This window comes from Balaenoptera physalus, assembly GCF_965194825.1.
Source record: "Balaenoptera physalus genome assembly, chromosome: 3".
NCBI classification, from domain to species: domain Eukaryota; kingdom Metazoa; phylum Chordata; class Mammalia; order Artiodactyla; family Balaenopteridae; genus Balaenoptera; species Balaenoptera physalus.
Window position 1 is genome coordinate 146,625,407 of NC_138890.1, and position 24,512 is coordinate 146,649,918.

Here is a 24,512-nt window from a genome sequence, read left to right on the forward strand (position 1 = left end):
GCTGGCTTCAAATTCCCCACCCTATGAACCGGAAGTGCGTCATGCACTGGCGCCGGGGCGCTTGTTTGGCGCGCGCGCTCTAAGCTTTGGGGCTGAGCTAGCATCTTGGGTTTTCTCTTATTTCTCCTTGCTTTTTGACTTTCTCCGGTCGCTGCTGTCTCCGATTTTCGATATGCCGTCTTCTTTGCTGGGCTCGGCAATGCCGGCCTCCACGTCGGCCGCAGCCCTGCAGGAAGCTTTGGAAAATGCGGGGCGGCTCATCGACCGTCAGTTGCAAGAAGACCGCATGTACCCGGACCTTTCCGATCTGCTCATGGTGTCTGCCCCAAGTGAGTGATCGTTGCCCAGTTGGTGACTGTTTCTCAGCCCAAAGGACTCTCGTCTGACTCCCTAAATAGGTCCTTATCCGCAGGGTGAATCGGCGAAGATATCCTGAGATCTGGGACGCTGTTTGCTGCATTTTGAAGGGCGGAAAAGAGCCCATTTTCAATGTTTTTCCTTCTCTCACTTTCTTCATTACAGGCACTTGAGAGGATAGGAATGAGGAGCAAGCCCCCATTTGAAGCAGAAAGAGGCAGTTTCCAACCTTAATGAGCTTCTCATTGCCTCCAAGTGTGTATCGCTAAGACCAGATGAGAAGGATCACCTGATCCAGTTCTCATCCTTGTTAATACCTCATATTAATGTTGGAGTAAAATTGAAGAGCATACGAAGTTAATTTGGAAATTTACTATGTTCGCTCATAGATATGCTTTATTATGTATGGAGTTAGTGTAATATGAAGTCCTTAAAGGTGTTAAAAAGAACTACCAGCGGAATGAAGGAAGGGGACAGGGAAATCAGCACTGATGATGGGTGAACAAGGAGGGTAAAGCAGATTTTTGTGCCAACAAAGAGAGGTGTCCGTAAAATATTCTGTGTATCGGTTTTAAATTAAGGCCAGGCTCCTCAATGCGTATAGAATCACACAAGTTGCTGGAAAAAAAGTGACCCCTTTTGTGAGGTGGAAATTGGAGAAGAGTAAATAAGATAAAAACAAGATTTTTGGTAAACAAGAACCAAGATAATCTAACCAGGTTAATCTGCAATGTAAACCTAAAAGACAGCTCTGACGATTTATAAAAAGTCATTAATTGACTTGTAATCAGAGAAAAGACAGAAACAAAGCAAAGAGTATTTACTCCTGACAGCTACTTACCAGTGGGCTTGTCTTAAAAGAACTGAATGGCCTATTAGCAACTCTCAAACTGAATAGCACTCTCCCCTTTATACTCCTTATTTCTGAAAGCAAGGTGTAAAAGCAGTCCATACATTCTGGTCTTCTCATCACATCTGACCCCAGTCCAACTCATCCACCTTTACACACATCTGCCTCTTCAACCAAATTTCCTTTCCCTCTTCCATCCTATTCTCGACCTCCTTGTTCCAGTTATACCGAATTTAACAGGTTTTCCATAAGAACCCCCTCTTCAGGATTTCTAGAATGTTCTTCTTTGCCTGACAAGCTATTCTTCCAGACTCCATTAAATACCACTTTCTCTTTGAAGGCTTTCTCAACCAGAAATAACTCTGGTGAGGTTTATATCCTCACCAGAATTATTAATTCCATCCTTTGTGTTCCTACTGCAGTTTAACATGTGTAACGTTCTATTAAAATTATGTTTTAAGATTAAATGGAACGTCTGGGATTTGCTTCAAAAACTACATTAGGGAAAAAGTGGATGGTGACTGACATATATGAAACATGACTGGGCATGTTACTGGTAATTTTTGAAGCTGGATACTCAATATACAGGGATTGATTGCATTTGTTCTCTAGTTGTATAAATTTTAAAAATTTTCATAATACATTTAAAAATTTGTTTTATATGTCAGTTTCCCCCAACATCTTTGTACTTTACAGAGGCTGAAAAGGTGCCTGAGTAAATAGTAATAGTAAATAGTCAGAACTAAAACACCTTGTTCAGGACGAGGAAGGACAGGCTGTAGACCAGCCTGCTCTTGCCCGTAGTGTCTGGGCTTTAGAGGAGGAGAAGGTTGCCAGTTGAGAGCAGTTTATAGAGTAGTCTGATTCTCTCCCACAACCCCCCCCCCCCAATAAAATATTGCTTTTGTGGTATTACAGGCATACCTCATTTTATTGTGCTTTGTTTTATTGTGCTTTGCAGATACTGGTTTTTTTAACAGTAGATTTGTGGCACCCCTGCCTTGTCAGGTGACAGCATTTTTTAGTAATATATTTTAAATTAAGGTGTGCACATTGTTTTTTTAGACATAATGCTATTGCACACTTAGACGTCAGTATAGTGTAAACATAACTTTTACATGCACCGGAAAACCAAAAAATTTATGTGACTCACTTCTGGGCATGTTCATTTTATTGCAGTGGTCTGGAACCAAACCCACAATGTCTCTGAGGTATGCCTTTATTTGTATGTTGGTGTGAAGGTGGGGGGTGGGTACATAATGGGAAAAGGCATGGATTGTTTTAATCTTTAAATTTTTAAGTGGGAAAGGAAATGCTGTTTTTTCCCCAGTCAGTATTTTGTTTGTCCACAGTTGTTTTTATCTGAGAATAACAAAGCGGTTTTACAATTTTTTCCCATTTCAGATTAGTAAAATAATAGGAAAACACTATAAATTATTGAACTAAACATTTCTTTTCTTATGGAGAAAGTCTTTGTGAAAGATAACCTTCTGTTCAGTGTTGAAACCAGTAATTACACCCCATCTTAATATTGGAATTTCTCAGGCCTCCTTTGTGTCAGATCAGAACTACTTTATTCTCTCTATACCTTTAGAACCAGATGCACAATATTTTTGTAGCTTGCAATACTTCTGTATGCCCATTTGATGCCCAATACATTATTATTTTAAATAAATGCTTTTTTTTTAATTTTATTTTTTGTAGATAATCCCACTGTTTCTGGCATGTCAGATATGGATTATCCTCTACAAGGACCTGGTTTGCTGTCAGTGCCCAACCTGCCAGAGATCAGTTCCATTCGAAGAGTTCCTCTCCCACCTGAACTTGTTGAACAGTTTGGACGTATCCTATTACTTTGTATTTAACTCTTTAAAAAATTTAAAAATTGGTGTTCTCATTATTATAATTCTAGTTTTGTGTTTAATTAGCACATTGTGTATAAGTTCATATAAGGTTTTATTTAAAATACATTTTAAGTATGTGGGTAGTTTGCCATGTGCCTAGAAAATTTCATGTAAAATTGAATGTTGAAAATTGAGTCATTTTAATTGTTTGGGGACATTGAGGAGAGTAAATTGTTTACAAGCAACTCTGCATTTTTGAATGATATATGGCAAGGCATTACTTTCCAATTAAATGCTATGCAGGGAATTTTTTACTACCACTCTTTTTCAGTTCAAAGACCCATGATTTTTGTTTTTATTTTTTCCTGTATGTTAACATTTTAAAACTGAGAAGTGGCTCTGAAAATGTTTAAAATAAAACTGCAAGGTATGGGGCTTCCCCGGTGGGGCAGTGGTTAAGAATCCGCCTGCCAATGCAGGAGACACGGGTTCAAGCCCTGGTCCGGGAAGATCCCACATGCCACGGAGCAACTAAGCCCGTGCGCCACAACTACTGAGCCTGAGCTCTAGGGCCTGCGAGCCACGACTACTGAAGCCCACGCACCTAGAGCCCATGCTCCGCAACAAGAGAAGCCACCACAATGAGGAGCCCACACACCACAACGAAGAGTAGCCCCCGCTCACAGCAACTAGAGAAAGCCCACGTGCAGCAACGAAGACCCAACGCAGCCAAAAAATAATAAGTAAATAAAATAAAATAAATAAATTTAAAAAAAAAAAAGAACTGCAAGGTATTTTCTCCTGGAAATACCCCCCAAAAAGTTTTTGGTGTGTTTTTACACTTACTGGTGTGTTAGAATTGAAGTTTATAATTTATTGTATTTCTAAGGATTACAGTAAGAATCTGTATCTAAAGGTATAAGAAACTGAAGTATTGCTACTAATGCCATCTTCATAGACTGAGAAGTTAGAGGAGTTTTCTTATCCTCTAAAAATAAGATTTTATTTGTTTTTCTTAAAGTGTCGCATACCCTATAAAAGGACTATATTTATAGTTCTTTGCTAGGAAGCTTTTATAAAAATCAGTCTGTAACTCTCATAATAAAGACATCAAGATGCTATATAAAAATTTAATCTGACTTTTAAAAGTATGTTAATCTGTTCATGGTAAAGGGCTTCATATTTCAATACAGTGTGATGTAGAAAAAGAAAAGAAATGAAAAATTAGGGAAAATGCTTGTAAAATAAATAGAAAAACTAGTCAAATCTAATCTATATTTTCATTGTTTCTCTGAGACTTTGTAAAATAGTGTTATTAAATAAATAATACACCTTACCATATACTGTACCGTTGCTTAGTTTCTTAATATTCTTTAATTCTCTGATAATACTGTACTCTACAAGAGATATTTCTTTAATTAGCAAATTATTTTGTTTTGACAATTGTTTCATTATCTTATAATTACGTAAATAATTCTTTGTCTATTTTTCAGTTTATACGAGGCTTGTAGATTGTCACCTGGCTGTGACTTTAGCATGCCAACTGTTTTTCTTTGTTTTTCATTTTTTTATAAATTTATTTGTTTATTTATTTTTATTTTTGGCTGCATTGGGTCTTTGTTGCTGGGTGCGGGCTTTCTCTGCTTGTGGCAAGTGGGGGCTTCTCTTGTTGCAGAGCACAGGCTCTAGACTTGCGGGCTTCAGTAGTTGTGGCGCGCGGGCTTCGTTGCTCTGCGGCGTGTGGGATCTTCCCGGACCAGGGATCGAACCCGTGTCCCCAGCATTGGCAGGCGGATTCTTAATCACTGCACCACCAGGGAAGTCCCTGTTTTTTGGGTTTTCTGGGTTTTTTTAATCACTCTTTTATACCATTGGAAAACCTGGTCCAGTAAAACAGTTTATAATGTTAAAGTCCAATGATATTACTCAGAATCAATATTTTTTTAAGTTAGTAATGGCAAAAACATTACATTTGTTATTTAGAGTACATTTTAAATGGTCCAATAGCTTTGTTTAGAAATTATAATAAGTATTTCTGTCATACACTATGGCTTTCATTAAACTCATTGGAAATAAAGATATTTCATTTGCTCTTCTGATTGAAGAGTGAATAAGTCATGATTTTTTAATCATGCATTTGAAATCAAAATCTTTTGAAACAAGTTTAAGAAAGATGAGATTGAAATCTTTCTACCTTACATCCACACTACCTCAGATATGCAGTGTAACTGCATGATGGGCGTGTTCCCTCCTATCAGTAGAGCTTGGCTCACAATCGACAGTGACATATTCATGTGGAACTACGAAGATGGGTATGTATTTATGACTGGTTTGCTTTAGCATGATTAGAATTTAAATTATCTTTATTGCAACTAGTATTCTACTCATTAAAAGCTGCCTGGTTTATCTTTCATTCTTCTAACATCCGGGTCAGTGCTTCTCAGTATACGTACCAACCTGGGGATGGGGTTAAAATGTGGATTATGTTTTAGTCATTAAGGCTCAGGAGTCTGCATTTGTAACAAGCTCCCAGGTGATGCTGGGGATCTGGGTACCACTCTGAGTAGCAACAGTCTTATTTCCCAAACTCCTATAATAATGATAGTCTATCAGTAATTCTTTGAGGGACGGTTTGAGATTTTCAAAGACCTCTGTTTTCCCTGCATATCATGGAGCGGGAGGATGTTAGTTTATTGAAGTATCTTAACAGTTTTGTTGTTATTCTGTGGGCTTGACCTTGTGTAAATTAAAAGTGTATAAAAGAGTCTGAGTGAAGGCCCAAGGCATTCTTGCTTAAATAAAGTTTATTAATCTGATGATCTTACTCTTGGCTATTGGGAGAAAAATTTTACCTTCCAGTTCTCCATCATATTATCTTCCGGTGAGGGGTGAGATAACCAGAGGAAGATCCATATTAAGATGTTATTCTTGCTCCTGAGTAATTAACATACTTGTTAGAAACATACACAGTGTCATTGGATCAAAATTGACACTATATGAGAACTTGTAGCTTAAACCATTTTTGTTTGATGTTTTTTTTTTTAATTAGAAATTTTCCTAGCTATTTTTATTGTTGAAATGGTATATAGTCATAATAGTAGTGATATAAGTTTGTGATTGTTCTTCATGTATCATGAACGTTGCCCCAGTTTGTTATATGACACATAACATAATCATTTTTATACTAAAGAGTAGAACCTGTTCATTTAGGCATTGATCTCTTCAAGAAAACCTAATGCAAGAAAATTACAAAATAGATAAATGTGAGAATAATTTTGTTGAAAAGGGTTTTCACTTTAATGAAATTTTTATATTTCCATTGACTTCTAACGTATTCATTTAACAACCACATTGAGCCTATCATGTATCAGACACTTTTTGTGCTTGAACAGTACTGAATAAACGTAGTCCCTGCCCACGTGGAAAGTGTGGTTCAACCTTATTGTGTGTTCAAAGTAAACTCATTTAAAGAAAAATTTTTTGAACATTGTGTTTATTGAAAAAAAATCAAGGCACAGGTACTGGATATAAATCTTTACTTCGTAAATTCAATTCTGTAAAAACCTTAGCCTTAATTTCAATTATTCCGATAGCTTTCTATTATAAATCCCAATTCCATCTGGATGATAGAAATGTAATGTTGTTCAATTCACTGTTCTCTAATCCCCAGCTCTCCCAATATTGTTCTTAGTTCTGGGGGCTGTGTCAGTTGTTGAAGGAGCCTGTGTAATTCCACAGCATTGGGAAAATGGGGAAACCTGGCCCCACATAGGTTGCCATGTAGGTGTTTTCTGTCCACTTGTGTGGCCCTTTGCAGGACAACCAGAAGTTTTCCTCAAAGTCTGGAACATTTTTTTTTCTTGATACTTATCCTGCTTGCTGTTCTCTGAGCTTATTGGATCTAGGTTTGAAGTCTTTGTTATTTTTGAAAATTTTTCAACCATTGTCTTATTGAAGTATTTGTTCTTTCCTGTTGTCTTCCTTTCTCTTCTGAGATTTGTTATACTTTTGTTAGACTGCTTGATGTTTTCCAACAAATTTTGGATGCTCTGTTTGGATGCTCCACTCTTTTTTCTCTTTTTATTTCAATTTGGACAATTTCTAGTCACCTTTAACTTCATGTTTACTGATTCTTTCGTCAAGTCTACTGAAAAGTCCATATAAGACATTCTTTGTGCTGTGCTTTTTATTTCTAACATTTTCACTGACTTATTTCTAATTATTTTCATTGCTCTGCTGAAATTCCTTACCTGTTTATACATATTGCTCATCTTTTTTATTAGAGCCTATACTATATTGATTATTTTAAATTTCCTGTCTGATAGTTCAGACATCTGACTCTGGTTCTGTTGATTGCTTTGTTTCTTGACAGTGGGGCTTTTTTTTTTGCTTGCTTTTTTGCTCATGTTTTGTTACTCAAAGCCAGACCACGTATAGGACAGTGAATACTGCAATAAATACCCTTTATCCTTAGAAATGGGCACGTCTCTTCCTTTGCTAGAGCCTAGCAGGTAGGCCTTTATTGTGAGGGAGTTGACTTTTTCCAATTCAGGAGTTAAGCCGAGTTTGGTTTTGTTGTTGCAGAGGTTACCTTCAGTGGACCACAGGTTTCAAATTCCTTTAGAATTAATTTGCACTTAGCGTACAGATTGGGTTGCTGGATTTTTTTCTCAGTGTTCCTGTTTCTCCCCCAGCAATAGGCTCTTCCTGTGAGCCTGTTCTTCTGAGAGCGTCCTCTTGCCCCTGCCGCAGCAGTAGTTAGTTGTTACTTGAGACTTGCAACCTTGTGGGGGGATGTTTGGAATGGGGACCAGCATTCCCCTTTTTCCTGGTTTATGCTTAGCCTTAGGTAGGCCTGTGTGCCTGAGTCTTAGAACTAAAACAGTTTTGTTTGCTGGTTCATTATATTCTATAGTCTTGAAGAATATTATAAAACTTTTTCCTTTACATGTATAACATGTTTTTCTTCAACTGTTGACAGAGGAGACCTTGCCTATTTTGATGGACTTAGTGAGACTATTCTTGCTGTGGGGCTTGTGAAACCAAAAGCTGGTAAGAAATAAAAATATAAAGATTAAATTATGTTTGTACATAAGATTCCAAATGTTTTAGGACTAAATGATATCATATTTTAAGTAATTAAATTTCCTATTGAAGTTTTGTTCTAAATTACTTCTAATTAGAAATATAAAAAGTGATTAGGAATATTTAGCAATTTACTCACCTTATGGTATAAGTGAGTCTGCCTTTAAAATTGTTAAGCTATAATTCTTGAATTTTATCTTGCTTTTTGTTAGTCTTTCTTGATTTACCTAAAGTTTTTTGCATTATACATTTTTCACTAATTACTGAATTTAATGTTAAAACCATTTTTGTCTCTATTTTTTTAGTCCTGATAGCCCATGGAAGTGAGAACAGAGTTCAGAATAAATCCTAAGAGAAGTCACGAGCATTGTTTAACTTACAGTTACAACTTCAGTACACTAGATCTTTTATCATAGCCACTGACAAGCAGAATTGATTGATTTAAATTTAATATACATCCCTTGAATGCAACTTCCTACAAGAGGAAATAATAGATGAAATTTACTTGTTTACAAGGCCTAAATAGGAATTTTGAAGGTCACAGCCATTTTGAAATTATGCTAATTCACATAAATATAAACATGCAGTTTTAAACACTGTTTTTATGTGATTGCATTGGAAATGTATTTCCTTTACATAGAATTTTAAAGCAGTCTTTACCCAGCTGTATGTTTCTCTATCTTGTTTCTTAATTTAAAAGTTTATTCATATACAAGTCAACACCTGTTCATGCTCTCTATCATAATAAATATTAATTGTCCGTCTGAAACAAATAGTAAAATTTTGTTATATTCAAATGTAAATTTCAGTACAGAATTGAAATGGCATAGTCTTTGATTTAGCAGCAAAGGTGTTATCTTTGATAAGTTTTCATAAAGCTCAAGTTTTTTAAAATCAAATCCTGAAATATCAGGTATATTTTGAGGTCATTAAGTAGAAGGTCTGTGCCTTCAGCTTTATTGACTTGAACCTTGAAACAAAAAATTGTGGCCTTTGTGCCCCTTGGTATTCATCAGTGAAAGTAAAACCAAGTGATAATAGAAGCTTTGTTGAATTTTCTGACATTTAACACCCAAACGTATACATATAAAGAGATGTTCATTATCATAAGATAAGATATATTTCCTTTTATTCTTATCCGTGACACACTATTTTTGGATGTTATAACATGAAGAGAGTCATAATTACACATAAAACCTCATACCACTCCATACTTTTTAAAGTTAAATGATACCTTAGAGTGAATTAACATTTAAAAATTTTGTGCTTGGTTTAATCCCCTCTTCGAAACTGTAAATTATCCAGCTTTGGTACATAAACTCATTTGATCTATAAACTCATTTCTGGGTCTATGAATTTGACTATTCCAGGAACTTCATATAAGTGGAACTATATAGTACTATCTTTTTGTGACTGGCTTGTTTCACCTAGTATGATGTCCTCAAGGTTCATCGCTATTGTAGGATATGTCAGAATTTCCTTTTTTTTTTTAAAGGTCTAGTAATATTCCATGTATATACATACCACATTTTGTTTATCCATTTATCTATTGATGGTCGCTTGAGTTGTTTCCACCATTTGGGTATTGTGAATAATGCTATGAACATGAGTATACAAATAGAAATTTTTATATTGTAATAAACCTAAACTGTTTTGTAATGTAACACTGATTTTATTTTTGTGTATTTTTTTTAACATCTTTATTGGAGTATAATTGCTTTACAATGGTGTGTTAGTTTCTGCTTTATAACAAAGTGAATCAGCTATACATATACGTATATCCCCGTATCTCCAACCTCTTGCGTCTCCCTCCCACCCTCCCTATCCCACCCCTCTAGGTGATCACAGAGCACCGAGCTGATCTCCCTGTGCTATGCGGCTGCTTCCCACTAGCTATCTGTTTTACATTTGGTAGTGTATATAAGTCCATGCCACTCTCTCACTTTGTCCCAGCTTACCCTTCCCCCTCCCCGTGTCCTCAAGTCCATTCTCTACGTCTGCATCTTTATTCTTGTCCTGCCCCTAGGTTCCTCAGAACCATTTTTTTTTTTTTTTAGATTCCATATATATGTGTTAGCATACGGTATTTATGTTTTTCTTTCTGACTTACTTCACTCTGTATGACAGTCTCTAAGTCCATCCACCTCACTACAAATAACTCAGTTACGTTTCTTTTTATGGCGGAGTAATATAACATTATATATATATGCCATATCTTCTTTTTTTTTTCTTTAATATCTTTATTGGAGTATAATTGCTTTACAGTGTTGTGTTAGTTTCTGCAGTATAACAAAGTGAATCAGCTATATGTATACATATATCCCCGTATCCCCTCCCTCTTTTGTCTCCCTCCCACCCTCCCTATCCCTCCCCTCTAGGTGGTCACAAAGCACCGAGCTGATCTCCCTGTGCGATGCAGCTGCTTCCCACTAGCTATCTACTTTACATTTGCCTACCCATTTTTTCTTTTTAACATCTTTATTAGAGTATAATTGCTTTACAATGATGTGTTAGTTTCTGCTTTATAACAAAGTGAATCAGCTATACATATACATATATCCCCATATCTCTTCCCTCTTGTGTCTCCCTCCCTCCCACCCTCCCTATTCCACCCCTCTAGGTGGTCACAAAGCACCTAGTTGATCTCCCTGTGCTATGCGGCTGCTTCCCACTAGCTATCGGTTGTACATTTGGTAGTGTATATATCTCCACGCCACTCTCTCACTCTGTCCCAGCTTACCCTTCCCCCTCCCCGTGTCTTCAAATCCATTCTCTAGTAGGTCTGCGTCTTTATTCCCGTCCTGCCCCTAGGTTCTTCATGACCTTTTTTTTTTTTTTAAGATTCCATATATATGTGTTAGCATACGGTATTTGTTTTTCTCTTTCTGACTTACTTCACTCTGTATGACAGACTCTAGGTCCATCCAACTCACTACAATTTCGTTTCTTTTTATGGCTGAGTAATATTGCAATGTATATATGTGCCACGTCTTCTTTATCCATTCATCTGTTGATGGACACCTAGGTTGCTTCCATGTCCTGGCTATTGTAAATAGAGCTGCAATGAACATTGTGGTCCCTGATTCTTTTTGAGTTATGGTTTTCTCTTTTTGAATTATGGTCCAGTAGTGGGATTGCTGGGTTGTATGGTAGTTCTATTTTTATTTTTTAAAGGAACCTCCATACTGTTCTCCATAGTGGCTGTATCAATTTACATTCCCACCAACAGTGCAAGAGGGTTCCCTTTTCTCCACACCCTCTCCAGCATTTATTGTTTGTAGGTTTTTTAATGATGGCCATTCTGACCAGTGTGAGGTGATACCTCATTGTAGTTTTGATTTGCATTTCTCTAATGATTAGTGATGATGAGCATCCTTTCATGTGTTTGTTGGCAATCTGTATATGTTCTTTGGAGAAATGTCTATTTAGGTCTTCTGCCCATCTTTGGATTCGGTTGTTTGTTTTTTTGATATTGAGCTGCATGAGCTACCTGTAAATTTTGGAGATTAATCCTTTGTCAGTTGCTTCATTTGCAAATATTCTCTCCCATTCTGAGGGTTGTCTTTTGGTCTTGTTTATGGTTCCCTTTGCTGTGCAAAAGCTTGTAAGTTTCATTAGGTCCCATTTGGGTTTTTTTGTTTTTATTTCCATTTCTCTAGGAGGTGGGTCAAAAAGGATCTTGCTGTGATGTATGTCATAGAGTGTTCTGCCTACGTTTTCCTCTAACAGTTTTATAGTGTCTGCCCTTACACTTAGGTCTTTAATCCATTTTGAGTTTATTTTTGTGTATGGTGTCAGAGAGTGTTCTAATTTCATACTTTTACATGTACCTGTCCAATTTTCCCAGCACCACTTATTGAAGAGGATCTCTTTTCTCCACTGTATATGCTTGCCTCCTTTATCAAAGATAAGGTGACCATATGTGTGTGGGTTTACCTCTGGGCTTTCTATCCTGTTCCATTGATCCATATTTCTGTTTTTGTGCCATTACCATACTGTCCTGATTACTGTAGCTTTGTTGTATAGTCTGAAGTCTGGGAGCCTGATTCCTTCAGCTCCGTTTTTCTTTCTCAAGATTCCTTTGGCTATTCGGGGTCTTTTGTGTTTCCATACAAATTGTGAAATTTTTCGTTTTAGTTCTGTGAAAAATGCCATTGGTAGTTTGATAAGGATTGCATTGGATCTGTAGATTGCTTTGGGTAGTAGAGTCATTTTCACAATGTTGATTCTTCCAATCCAAGAACATGGTATATTTCTCCATCTTTTGTATCATCTTTAATTTCTTTCATCAGTGTCTTATAGTTTTCTGCATACAGGTCTTTTGTCTTCTTAGTTAGGTTTATTCCTAGGTATTTTATTATTTTTGTTGCATTGGTAAATGGGAGTGTTTACTTAATTTCTCTTTCAGATTTTTCATCATTAGTGTATAGGAATGCAAGAGATTTCTGTGCATTAATTTTGTCTCCTGATACTTTACCAAAGTCATTGATTAGCTCTAGTAGTTTTCTGGTATCATCTTTAGGATTCTCTATGTATAGTATCATGTCACCTGCAAACAGTGACAGCTTTACTTTTTCTTTTCCGACTTAGATTCCTTTTATTTCTTTTTCTTCTCTGATTGCTGTGGCTAAAACTTCCAAAACTATATTGAATAATAGTGGTGAGATTTGACAGCCTTGTCTTGTTCCTGGTCTTAGAGGAAATGATTTCAGTTTTTTACCATTGAGAATGATGTTGGCTGTGGGTTTGTCATATATGGCCTTTATTATGTTGAGGTAAGTTCCCTCTGTGCCTACTCTCTGGAGAGTTTTTATCATAAATGGGTGTTGAATTTTGTCGAAAGCTTTCTCTGCATCTATTGAGATGATCATATGGTTTTTCTCATTCAATTTGTTAATATGGTTTATCACATTGATTGATTTGCATATATTGAAGAATCCTTGCATTCCTGGGATAAACCCCATTTGATTATGGTGTATGATCCTTTTAATGTGCTGTTGGATTCTGTTTGCCAGTATTTTGTTGAGGATTTTTGCATCTATGTTCATCAGTGATATTGGCCTGTAATTTTCTTTTTTTGTGACATCTTTGTCTGGTTTTCATATCAGGGTGACGATAGCCTTGTAGAATGAGTTTGGGAGTGTTCCTTCCTTTGCTACATTTTGGAAGAATTTGAGAAGGATAGGTGTTAGCTCTTCTCTAAGTGTTTCACAGAATTCACCTGTGAAGCCATCTGGTCCTGGGCTTTTGTTTGCTGGAAGATTTTTAGTCACAGTCTCAATTTCAGTGCTTGTGATTGGTCTGTTTATATATTCTGTTTCTTCCTGATTCAGTCTCGGAAGGTTGTGCTTTTCTAAGAATTTGTCCATTTCTTCCAGGTTGTCCATTTTATTGGCATATAGTTGCTTGTAGTAATCTTTCATGATCCTGTGTATTTCTGCAGTGTCAGTTGTTACTTCTACCTTTTCATTTCTAATTCTATTGACTTGATTCTTCTCCCTTTTTTTCTTGATGAGTCTGGTTAATGGTTTATCAATTTTATTTATCTTCTCAAAGAACCAGCTTTTAGTGTTATTGATCTTCGCTATTGTTTCCTTCATTTCTTTTTCATTTATTTCTGATCTGATCTTTATGATTTCTTTCCTTCTGCTAACTTTGGGGTTTTTTTGTTCTTCTTTCTCTAATTGTTTTCGGTGTAAGGTTAGGTTGTTTATTTAAGATGTTTCTTATTTCTTGGGGTAGGATTGTATTGCTATAAACTTCCCTCTTAGAACTGCTTTTGCTGCATCCCATATGTTTTGGGTCGTTGTGTTTTCATTGTCATTTGTTTCTAGGTATTTTTTGATTTCCTCAGTGATTTCTTGGTTATTAAGTAGTGTATTGTTTAGCCTCCATGTGTTTGTATTTTTTATAGATTTTTTTCCCTGTAATTGATATTTAGTCTCATAGCATTGTGGTCAGAAAAGATACTGGATATGATTTCGATTTTCTTAAATTTACCAAGGCTTGATTTGTGACCCAAGATATGATCTATCCTGGAGAATGTTCCATGAGTACTTGAGAAGAAAGTGTGTTCTGTTGTTTTTGAATGGAATGTCCTATAAATATCAATTAAGTCCATCTTGTTTAATGTATCATTTAAAGCTTGTGTTTCCTTATTTATTTTCATTTTGGATGATCTGTCCATTGGTCAAAGTGGGGTGTTAAAGTCCCCTACTATGATTGTTGTAACACTGATTTTAAATGTCATTAAATACTGAAGTGTTTGTGTCTAAGATTTGGGTTTTTTGTTTGTTTGGTTGGTTTTTTACTAATATCTACCTATTTAAATGATCATAAGTGGTAATGTTTTAGCATCAACATTAACTAAATTAGCTTCACACTTTTCATATGCTGGTTAACCCATAGCTCATATTAAAGGTAACCATGTTCTGTTAATGCTTAAATGATGGGTGTTTTCCAGAAAATAGTGCCTAACTCATATTTACTTTATCTTAGGCATCTTTCAACCTCACGTACGACATCTCCTGGTTTTGGCAACCCCTGTGGATGTAGTGATTCTTGGACTCAGTTATACTAATTTGCAAACAGGTATAGCAACCCGCATGTTGTGGGGGGTTTTAGGGTTTGTTTTTTTTTGGCCACACCCTGCATGGCATGTGGAACTTCCCCAACCAGGGATGGAACCTGCACCCCCTGCAGTGGAAGCCGGAGTCTTAAGCACTGGACCACAGGGAAGTCCCCACATATTGTGTTTTTTTAAATAAAAATATGTTGCCCAATTTAATATTATAATTGAAAACTAATCTTTTTCATTAAGTTAACTTTCTGGGCTATTTGCTCATAGGAAAATATTTCCCTGTAGGTATGGTATCTTTCAGGTTAATAACTCTACCAGAAATTATTTTGGATTTATTTACCATATCAGTGTACATTTCTTAAATGTCCAATATAAAGGAAGGGTAGTAGAAGAGAAATAGTTGCCCCAGTAATTTTTAAATAATGCCTTCAATTTCTTTATTTTTAATTTTTTGAATGGCCATTTTAACATATGGAACATTGAAATACATATTATTCTTTCCCTTGAAGTAAGAAGCCATCAGTTAATTTATTACATGCACATTCAGTGGTTTCTTTTGCATTCTACCAGTGTTTTAGGTAAAATAATGTTGAATTTCAGAGCCTCAAATGGATGATTATTGGGGTGGGGTGGGGGGAAAAAAGAAAAAATTAATGATTATTACTACCATATCCCTAGGCTTTTTTCCAAAATTTAATACTTCGGGTTCGTTTTTTTGTTTGATGTTTTACTATATTATATATATATGTGCTGTATATTTTACATATTTTATATATACATACTGTAGGTTCTATTTAACATGAATTATAAAACTGTTCATATCAGACTTTTTATAGTAATTTTGAAATGTATGTTTTACGTAATTTTTTTGAAATTTTTGAGCATATCATGAATTCAGTAAGAATATCAGTTCTGAAGATAATACAGTGATTGTTTTAAAACTTTTAAAAAGCTCTTAAAGTGATTCCTATATTCTTTCTTTTAAAAAAAATAGGTTCTGGAGTTCTCAATGACAGTATGTGTGGTGGAATGCAGTTACTTCCAGATCCTTTATATTCTCTTCCTACTGATAATACTTACCTTTTAGCAATAACTTCCACTGATAATGGCAGAATTTTCTTGGCTGGAAAGGATGGCTGTTTATATGAAGTAGCATACCAAGTAAGTCTGGCATTTGTAAACATTTTCGTTTTCCTCCCTCTTTTTTTTTTTTAAGGGTCGAGAAACCAAAAGAGGTTTGTTTTTATAAGTCATTGGGTAAAAATAAATTATAACAATAATGAGATGCTACTTCATATCCATAACATAGTAAATTTTTTATAAGTCTGATAATAACAAGCCTTGGTGAAGAGGTAGGAGAGGAGAGGAACTCATTCATATTCATGGAGCTTAGATAAAATTTTACCCATTTCTAGAAAACTTGAAGATGTGCATATCCCAAGAATGAGAAATTCCATAACTAGGAGTTTAACTCCAAAAACTGTAACACATATACATGATGAGACATGTACAAAGACATATTAGAAAACTAGTAGAAAAAAATGTTTTCTGTAGCTAAAGAATAAATAAATGTGGAATATATGTACAATGGCATTCTAAAACAACATGAAATCATATTATGTATATATAATTAAGTAAATTTGCATTACAAAAATTACATTACAAATTAACAAGTATATCATCATACTATTTATCATTTTAAAACAGAAAATTTAGTCATTATGGTGATCAAATAAATGCCTGATTAATAAAAATATAAAAGTAATTAGGTATGGCATGCAGCAATTTTAACATAAAATTTACCTCTAGGGATCAAGCAATGGAAGAGGGATAAGGGTGTTGAGAGGAGTATGTTTTATTTCTTTCAATAAAGGAATGATGGGAAGTAAATAAAGCATAATGTTAACATCTGTTTAATCTTAGTTATGGGCACATATGTGTCAGTGATGTTATCTTTGTAACATTTTAGATGCCTCATAATTAGAAATTTTTAAAGTGTATGTTAAAGAAAGCATCTGAGTACATAAACACTGGAAGTCTATCTCATAAGAGGTATATCCAAAGTACTTTTATACTGCTCTTCATCTAACTAATCATTGTGATCACCTCTCTATAGGGAATACTTCTTTTTTTTTTTTTTTACATCTTTATTGGAGTATAATTGCTTTACAATGGTGTGTGAGTTTCTGCTTTATAACAAAGTGAATCAGTTATACATATACATATATCCCCATATCTCTTCCCTCTTGCGTCTCCCTCCCTGCCACCCTCCCTATCCCACCCCTCTAGGTGGTCACAAAGCACCGAGCTGATCTCCCTGTGCTATGTGGCTGCTTCCCACTAGCTATCTGTTTTACATTTGGTAGTGTATATATGTCCATGCCACTCTCTCACTTTGTCACAGCTTACCCTTCCCCCTCCCCACATCCTCAAGTCCATTCTCTAGTAGGTCTGTGTCTTTATTCCCATCTTACCACTAGGTTCTTCATGACCTTTTTTCTTTTTTTTCCTTAGATTCCATATATATGTGTTAGCATACTGTATTTGTTTTTCTCTTTCTGACTTACTTCACTCTGTATGACAGACTCTAGGTCCATCCATCTCACTACAAATAACTCAATTTCGTTTCTTTTTATGGCTGAGTAATATTCCATTGTACATATGTGCCACATCTTCTTTATCCATTCATCCGATGATGGACACGTAGGTTGCTTCCATGTTCTGGCTATTGTAAATAGAGCTTCAATGAACATTTTGGTACATGACTCTTTTTGAATTATGGGTTTCTCAGGGTATATGCCCAGTAGTGGGATTGCTGGGTCATAGGGTAGTTCTATTTTTAGTTTTTTAAGGAACCTCCATACTGTTCTCCATAGTGGCTGTATCAATTTACATTCCCACCAACAGTGCAAGAGTGTTCCCTTTTCTCCACACCCTCTCCAGCATTTATTGTTTGTAGATTTTTTGATGATGGCCATTCTGACTGGTGTGAGATGATATCTCATTGTAGTTTTGATTTGCATTTTTCTAATGATTAATGATGTTGAACATTCTTTCATGTGTTTGTTGGCAATCTGTATATCTTCTTTGGAGAAATGTCTATTTAGGTCTTCTGCCCATTTTTGGATTGGGTTGTTTGTTTTTTTGTTATTGAGCTGCCTGAGCTGCTTGTACATTTTGGAAATTAATCCTTTGTCAGTTGCTTCATTTGCAAATATTCTCTCCCATTCTGAGGGTTGTCTTTTGGTCTTGTTTATGGTTTCCTTTGCTGTGCAAGGTCTTTTAAGTTTCATTAGGTCCCATTTGTTTATTTTTGTTTTTATTTCCATTTCTCTAGGAGTTGGGTCAAAAAGGATCTTGCTGTGATTTACATCATAGAGTGTTCTGCCTGTGTTTTCCTCTAAGAGTTTTATAGTGTCTGGCCTTACATTTAGGTCTTTAATCCATTTTGAGGTATTTTTCAGTATGGTGTTAGGGAGTGTTCTAATTTCATACTTTTACATGTACCTGTCCAGTTTTCCCAGCACCACTTATTGAAGAGGCTGTCTTTTCTCCACTGTATATGCTTGCCTCCTTTGTCGAAGGTAAGGTGACCATATGTGCGTGGGTTTATCTCTGGGCTTTCTATCCTGTTCCATTGATCTATATTTCTGTTTTTGTGCCAGTACCAAACTGTCTTGATTACTGTAGCTTTGTAATATAGTCTGAAGTCAGGGAGCCTGATTCCCCCAGCTCCATTTTTCGTTCTCAAGATTGCTTTGGCTATTCGGGGTCTTTTGTGTTTCCATTCAAATTGTGAAATTTTTTGTTCTAGTTCTGTGAAAAATGCCAGTGGTAGTTTGATAGGGATTGCATTGAATCTGTAGATTGCTTTGGGTAGTAGAGTCATTTTCACAATGTTGATTCTTCCAATCCAAGAGCATGGTGTATCTCTCCATCTATTTGTATCATCTTTAATTTCTTTCATCAGTGACTTATAATTTTCTGCATACAGATCTTTTGTCTCCTTAGGTAAGTTTATTCCTAGATATTTTATTCTTTTTGTTGCAGTGGTAAATGGGAGTGTTTTCTTAATTTCACTTTCAGATTTTTCATCATTAGTGTATAGGAATGCCAGAGATTTCTGTGCATTAATTTTGTATCCTGCTACTTTACCAAATTCATTGATTAGCTCTAGGAGTTTTCTGGTAGCATCTTTAGGATTCTCTATGTATAGTATCATGTCATCTGCAAACAGTGACAGCTTTACCTCTTCTCTTCCGATTTGGATTCCTTTTATTTCTTTTTCTTCTCTGATTGCTGTGGCTAAAACTTCCAAAACTATATTGAATAATAGTGGTGAGAGTGGGCAACCTTGTCTTGTTCCTGATCTTAGTGGAAATGGTTTCAGTTTTTCACCAATGAGGACGATGTTGGCTGTGGGTTTGTCATATATGGCCTTTATTATGTTGAGGAAAGTTCCATCTCTGCCTACTTTCTGGAGGGTTTTTATCATAAATGGGTGTTGAATTTTGTTGAAAGCTTTTTCTGCATCTACTGAGTTGATCATATGGTTTTTCTCCTTCAATTTGTTAATATGGTGTATCACGTTGATTGATTTGCGTATATTGAAGAATCCTTGCATTCCTGGGATTAACCTCACTTGATCATGGTGTATGATCCTTCTAATGTGCTGTTGGATTCTGTTTGCTCGTATTTTGTTGAGGATTTTTGCATGTATGTTCATCAGTGATATTGGCCGGTAGTTTTCTTTCTTTGTGACATTTTTGTCTGGTTTTGGTATCAGGGTGATGGTGGCCTCTTAGAATGAGTTTGGGAGTGTTCCTCCCTCTGCAATATTTTGGAAGAGTTTGAGAAAGAAAGGTGTTAGCTCATCTCTAAATGTTTGATAGAATTCGCCTGTGAAGCCATCTGGTCCTGGGCTTTTGTTTGTTGGAAGATTTTTAATCACAGTTTCAATTTCAGTGCTTGTGATTGGTCTGTTCATATTTTCTGTTTCCTCCTGGTTCAGTCTCAGCAGGTTGTGCTTTTCTACGAATTTTTCCATTTCTTCCAGGTTGTCCATTTTATTGGCATAGAGTTGCTTGTAGTAATCTCTCATAATCCTTTGTATTTCTGCAGTGTCAGTTGTTACTTCTCCTTTTTCATTTCTAATTCTGTTGATTTGAGTCTTCTCCCTTTTTTTCTTGATGAGTCTGGCTAATGGTTTATCAATTTTGTTTATCTTCTCAAAGAACCAGCTTTTAGTTTTATTGACCTTTGCTATCATTTCCTTCATTTATTTTTCATTTATTTCTGCTCTGATCTTTATGATTTCTTTCCTTCTGCTAACTTTGGGGGTTTTTTGTTCTTCTTTCTCTAATTGCTTTAGGTGCAAGGTTAGGTTGTTTATTTGAGATGTTTCCTGTCTCTTAAGGAAGGATTGTATTGCTATAAGCTTCCCTCTTAGAACTGCTTTTGCTGCATCCCATAGGTTTTGGGTCATCGTGTCTCCATTGTCATTTGTTTCTAGGTATTTTTTGATTTCCCCTTTGATTTCTTCAGTGATCACTTGGTTATTAAGTAGTGTATTGTTTAGCCTCCATGTCTTTGTATTTTTTACAGATCTTTTCCTGTAATTGATATCTAGTCTCATAGCACTGTGGTCAGAAAAGATACTTGATATGATTTCGATATTCTTAAATTTACCAAGGCTTGATTTGTGACCCAAGATATGATCTATCCTGGGGAATGTTCCATGAGCACTTGAGAAAAACGTGTATTCTGTTGTTTTTGGGTGGAATGTCCTATAAATATCAATTAAGTCCATCTTGTTTAATGTATCATTTAAAGCTTGTGTTTCCTTATTTATTTTCATTTTGGGTGATCTGTCCATTGGTGACAGTGGGGTGTTAAAGTCCCCTACTATGATTGTGTTTCTCTCGATTTCCTCTTTTATGGCTGTTAGTATTTGCCTTATGTATTGAGGTGCTCCTGTGTTGGGTGCATAAATATTTACAACTGTAATATCTTCTTCTTGGATTGATCCCTTGATCATTATGGAGTGTCCTTCTTTGTCTCTTGTAATAGTCTTTATTTTAAAGCCTGTTTTGTCTGATATGAGAATTGCTGCTCCAGCTATCTTTTGATTTCCATTTGCATGGAATATCTTTTTCCATCCCCTCACTTTCAGTCTGTATGTGTTCCTAGGTCTGAAGTGGGTCTCTTGTAAACAGCATATATACGGGTCTTGTTTTTGTATCCATTCAGCCAGTCTGTGTCTTTTGGTTGGAGCATTTAATCCATTTACATTTAAGGTAATTATCGATATGTATGTTCTTCCCATTTTCTTAAATGTTTTGGGTTTGTTATTGTAGGTGTTTTCCTTCTCTTGTGTTTCTTACCTAGAGAAGTTCCTTTAGCATTTGTTGTAAAGCTGGTTTGGTGGCGCTGAACTCTCAGCTTTTGCTTGTCTGTAAAGGTTTTAATTTCTCCATCAAATCTGAATGAGATCCTTGCTGGGTAGAGTAATCTTGGTTGTAGGTTTTTCTCCTTCATCACTTTAAATATGTCCTGCCACTCCCTTCTGGCTTGCAGAGTTTCTGCTGAAAGATCAGCTGTTAACCTTATGGGGAATCCCTTTTATGTTATTTGTTGCTTTTCCCTTGTTGCTTTTAATATTTTTTCTCTGTATTTAATTTTTGATAGTTTGATTAATATGTGTCTTGGCATGTTTCTTCTTGGATTTATCCTGTATGGGACTCTCTGTGCTTCCAGGACTTGATCAACTATTTCCTTTCCCATATTAGGGAAGTTTTCAACTATAATCTCTCCAAATATTTTCTCAGTCCCTTTCTTTTTCTCTTCTTCTTCTGGGACCCCTATAATTTGAATGTTGGTGTGTTTAATGTTGTCCCAGAGGTCTCTGAGACTGTCCTCAGTTCTTTTCATTCTTTTTTCTTTATTCTGCTCTGCAGTAGTTATTTCCACTATTTTATCTTCCAGGTCACTTATCCGTTCTTCTGCCTCAGTTATTCTGCTATTGATCCCTTCTAGAGTATTTTTAATTTCATTTATTGTGTTGTTCATCGTTGCTTGTTTCCTCTTTAGTTCTTCTAGGTTCTTGTTAAATGTTTCTTGCATTTTGTCTATTCTATTTCCAAGATTTTCGATCATCTTTACTATCATTATTCTGAATTCTTTTTCAGGTAGACTGCCTATTTCCTCTTCATTTGTTAGGTCTGGTGTGTTTTTACCTTGCTCCTTCATCTGCTGTGTGTTTTTCTGTCTTCTCATTTTGCTTATCTTACTGTGTTTGGGGTCTCCTTTTCGCAGGCTGCAGGTTCGTAGTTCCCGTTGTTTTTGGTGTCTGTCCCCAGTGGCTAAGTTTGGTTCAGTGGGTTGTGTAGGCTTCCTGGTGGAGGGGACTGGTGCCTGTGTTCTGGTGGATGAGGCTGGATCTTGTCTTTCTGGTGGGCAGGTCCACGTCTGGTGGTGTGTTTTGGGATGTCTGTGGCCTTATTATGATTTTAGGCAGCCTCTCTGCTAATGGATGGGGCTCTGTTCCTGTCTTGCTAGTTGTTTGGCATAGGGTGTCCAGCACTGTAGCTTGCTGGTCGTTGAGTGAAGCTGGGTCTAGGTGTTGAGATGGAGATCTCTGGGAGATTTTTGCCGTTTCGTATTACATGGAGCTGGGAGGTCTCTTGTGGACCAGTGTCCTGCAGTTGGCTCTCCCACCTCAGAGGCACAGCCCTGATGCCTGGCTGGAGCACCAAGAGCCTTTCATCCACACGGCTCAGAATAAAAGGGAGAAAAAGAAAGAAAGAAAGAGGAAAAAATAAAATAAAATAAGATAAAATAAAATAAAGTTATTAAAATAAAAAATAATTATTAAGGAAAAAAAATTTTTTTAAGTATATAAAAAAAAAAAAAGGGCAGACAGAACCCTAGGACAAATGGTGAAAGCAAAGCTATACAGACAAAATCTCACACAGAAGCATACACATACACACTCACAAAAAGAGGAAAAGGGGAAAAAAATGATAATATCTTGCTCCCAAAGTCCACCTCCTCAATTTGGGATGATTCGTTGTCTATTCAGGTATTCCACAGCTGCAGGGTACATCAAGTTGATTGTGGAGCTTTAATCCGCTGCTTCTGAGGCTGCTGGGAGAGATTTCCCTTTCTCTTCTTTGTTCACACAGCTCCCGGGGTTCAGCTTTTGGTTTGGACCCGCCTCTGCGTGTAGGTCGCCTGAGGGCATCTGTTCTTCGCTCAGACAGGATGGGGTTAAAGGAGCAGCTGCTTCGGGGACTCTGGGTCACTCAGGCCGGGTGGAGGGAGGGGTACGGATGCACGTCGAGCCTGCACGGCAGAGGCCGGCGTGACGTTGCACCAGCCTGAGGCGCGCCGTGTGTTCTCCTGGGGAAGTTGTCCCTGGATCACGGGACCCTGGCAGTGGTGGGCTGCACAGGCTCCCGGGAGGGGAGGTTGGATAGTGACCTGTGCTCGCACACAGGCTTCTTGGTGGCAGCAGCAGCAGCCTTAGCGTCTCATGCCCGTCTCTGGGGTCTGCGCTGATCGCCGCGGCTCGCGCCTGTCTCTGGAGCTCCTTTAAGCAGAGCTCTTAATCCCCTCTCCTCGAGCACCAGGAAACAAAGAGGGAAGAAAAAGTCTCTTGCCTCTTCCGCAGGTCCAGACTTTTCCCAGACTCCTTCCCGGCTAGCCGGCTAGCAGTGGCGCACTAGCCCCTTCAGGCTGTGTTCACGCCGCCAACCCCAGTCCTCTCCCTGGGATCTGACCGAAGCCTGAGCCTCGGCTCCCTGCCCCCACCCGCCCCGGCGGGTGAGCAGACAAGCCTCTCGGGCTGGTGAGTGCTGGTCGGCACCGATCCTCTGTGCGGGAGTCTCTCCGCTTTGCCCTCCGCACCCCCGTTGCTGCGCTCTCCTCCGGGGCTCCGAAGCTTCCCCCTTCCGCCACCTGCAGTCTCCGCCCACGAAGGGGCTTCCTAGTGTGTGGAAACCTTTCCTCCTTCACAGCTCCCTCCCACTGGTGCAGGTCCCGTCCCTATTCTTTTGTCTCTGTTTTTTCTTTTTTCTTTTGCCCTGCCCAGATACATGGGGAGTTTCTTGCCTTTTGGGAGGTCTGAGGTCTTCTGCCAGCGTTCAGTGGGTGTTCTATAGGAGCAGTTCCACGTGTAGATGTATTTCTGATGTATCTGTGGGGAGAAAGGTGATCTCCACGTCTTACTCTTCTGTCATCTTCTCCTCTCTCCCTCTCCCTCTTAATGTAGTAAGAATAGATAAGCTTTTGTCTTTTTTTTTTAATTAATTTTTTTATTGGAGTATAGTTGATTTACAGTGTTGTGTTAGTTTCTGATAAGCTTTAGTCTTTATCTTCTAATTATATAGCACGTTAATATATTCTTTTGGAAAGTAGTCAAACATGCAGTTAAAGTTGTAGTCCTTCCTGACTACACCATACGTGTAAAACCCAGTCCTTCCCCCAAAGGTAACAGCCATTGTCATTTCTGTGTATGTCCTTGTAGAACATGATGCATACATTTCTAAATACCTATAAATGTCTTTAAATATCTATAGATAATACATATGTATTTATTTGTGTGTATACATGTATACAAATACATAGTATACTTATGTGTATGTATTTTTTTACTTGTATTATTACTTGAGTTTTGTTTCATATTGGCTTTTTTTTCCTTTGTCTGCCTTTTTTTTTTTTTCCCCCACGCCGTGTGGCTTTCGGGATCTTAGTTCCCCGACCAGGGATTGAAACTGGGCCAAGGCAGTGAAAGTGG

At 37.1% G+C, this 24,512-nt stretch overlaps 1 protein-coding gene across 6 annotated transcripts in view; it reads left to right on the forward strand.

The window, feature by feature from the left end:
* The first annotated feature begins 30 nt into the window (after positions 1 to 30).
* Positions 31 to 24,512, forward strand: part of NUP155 (nucleoporin 155) — a 66,999-nt gene continuing 42,517 nt past the window's right edge. For 4 of the 6 annotated variants that reach the window (XR_014261510.1, XM_082453691.1, XM_082453693.1 and 1 more), the window contains exons 1-6: positions 49 to 329; positions 2,912 to 3,049; positions 5,267 to 5,363; positions 8,033 to 8,103; positions 14,635 to 14,727; positions 15,711 to 15,877. Coding sequence is in view for 5 of the 6 variants with exons in the window: in XM_082453691.1 (XP_082309817.1) it covers positions 173 to 329; positions 2,912 to 3,049; positions 5,267 to 5,363; positions 8,033 to 8,103; positions 14,635 to 14,727; positions 15,711 to 15,877 (723 nt within the window). In the remaining variant the exon portion in view is untranslated. Of the gene's footprint in view, positions 330 to 522; positions 613 to 2,911; positions 3,050 to 5,266; positions 5,364 to 8,032; positions 8,104 to 14,634; positions 14,728 to 15,710; positions 15,878 to 24,512 lie in introns of all 6 variants that reach the window. The other 2 variants (XM_082453689.1, XM_082453690.1) reach the window with 2 other exon arrangements.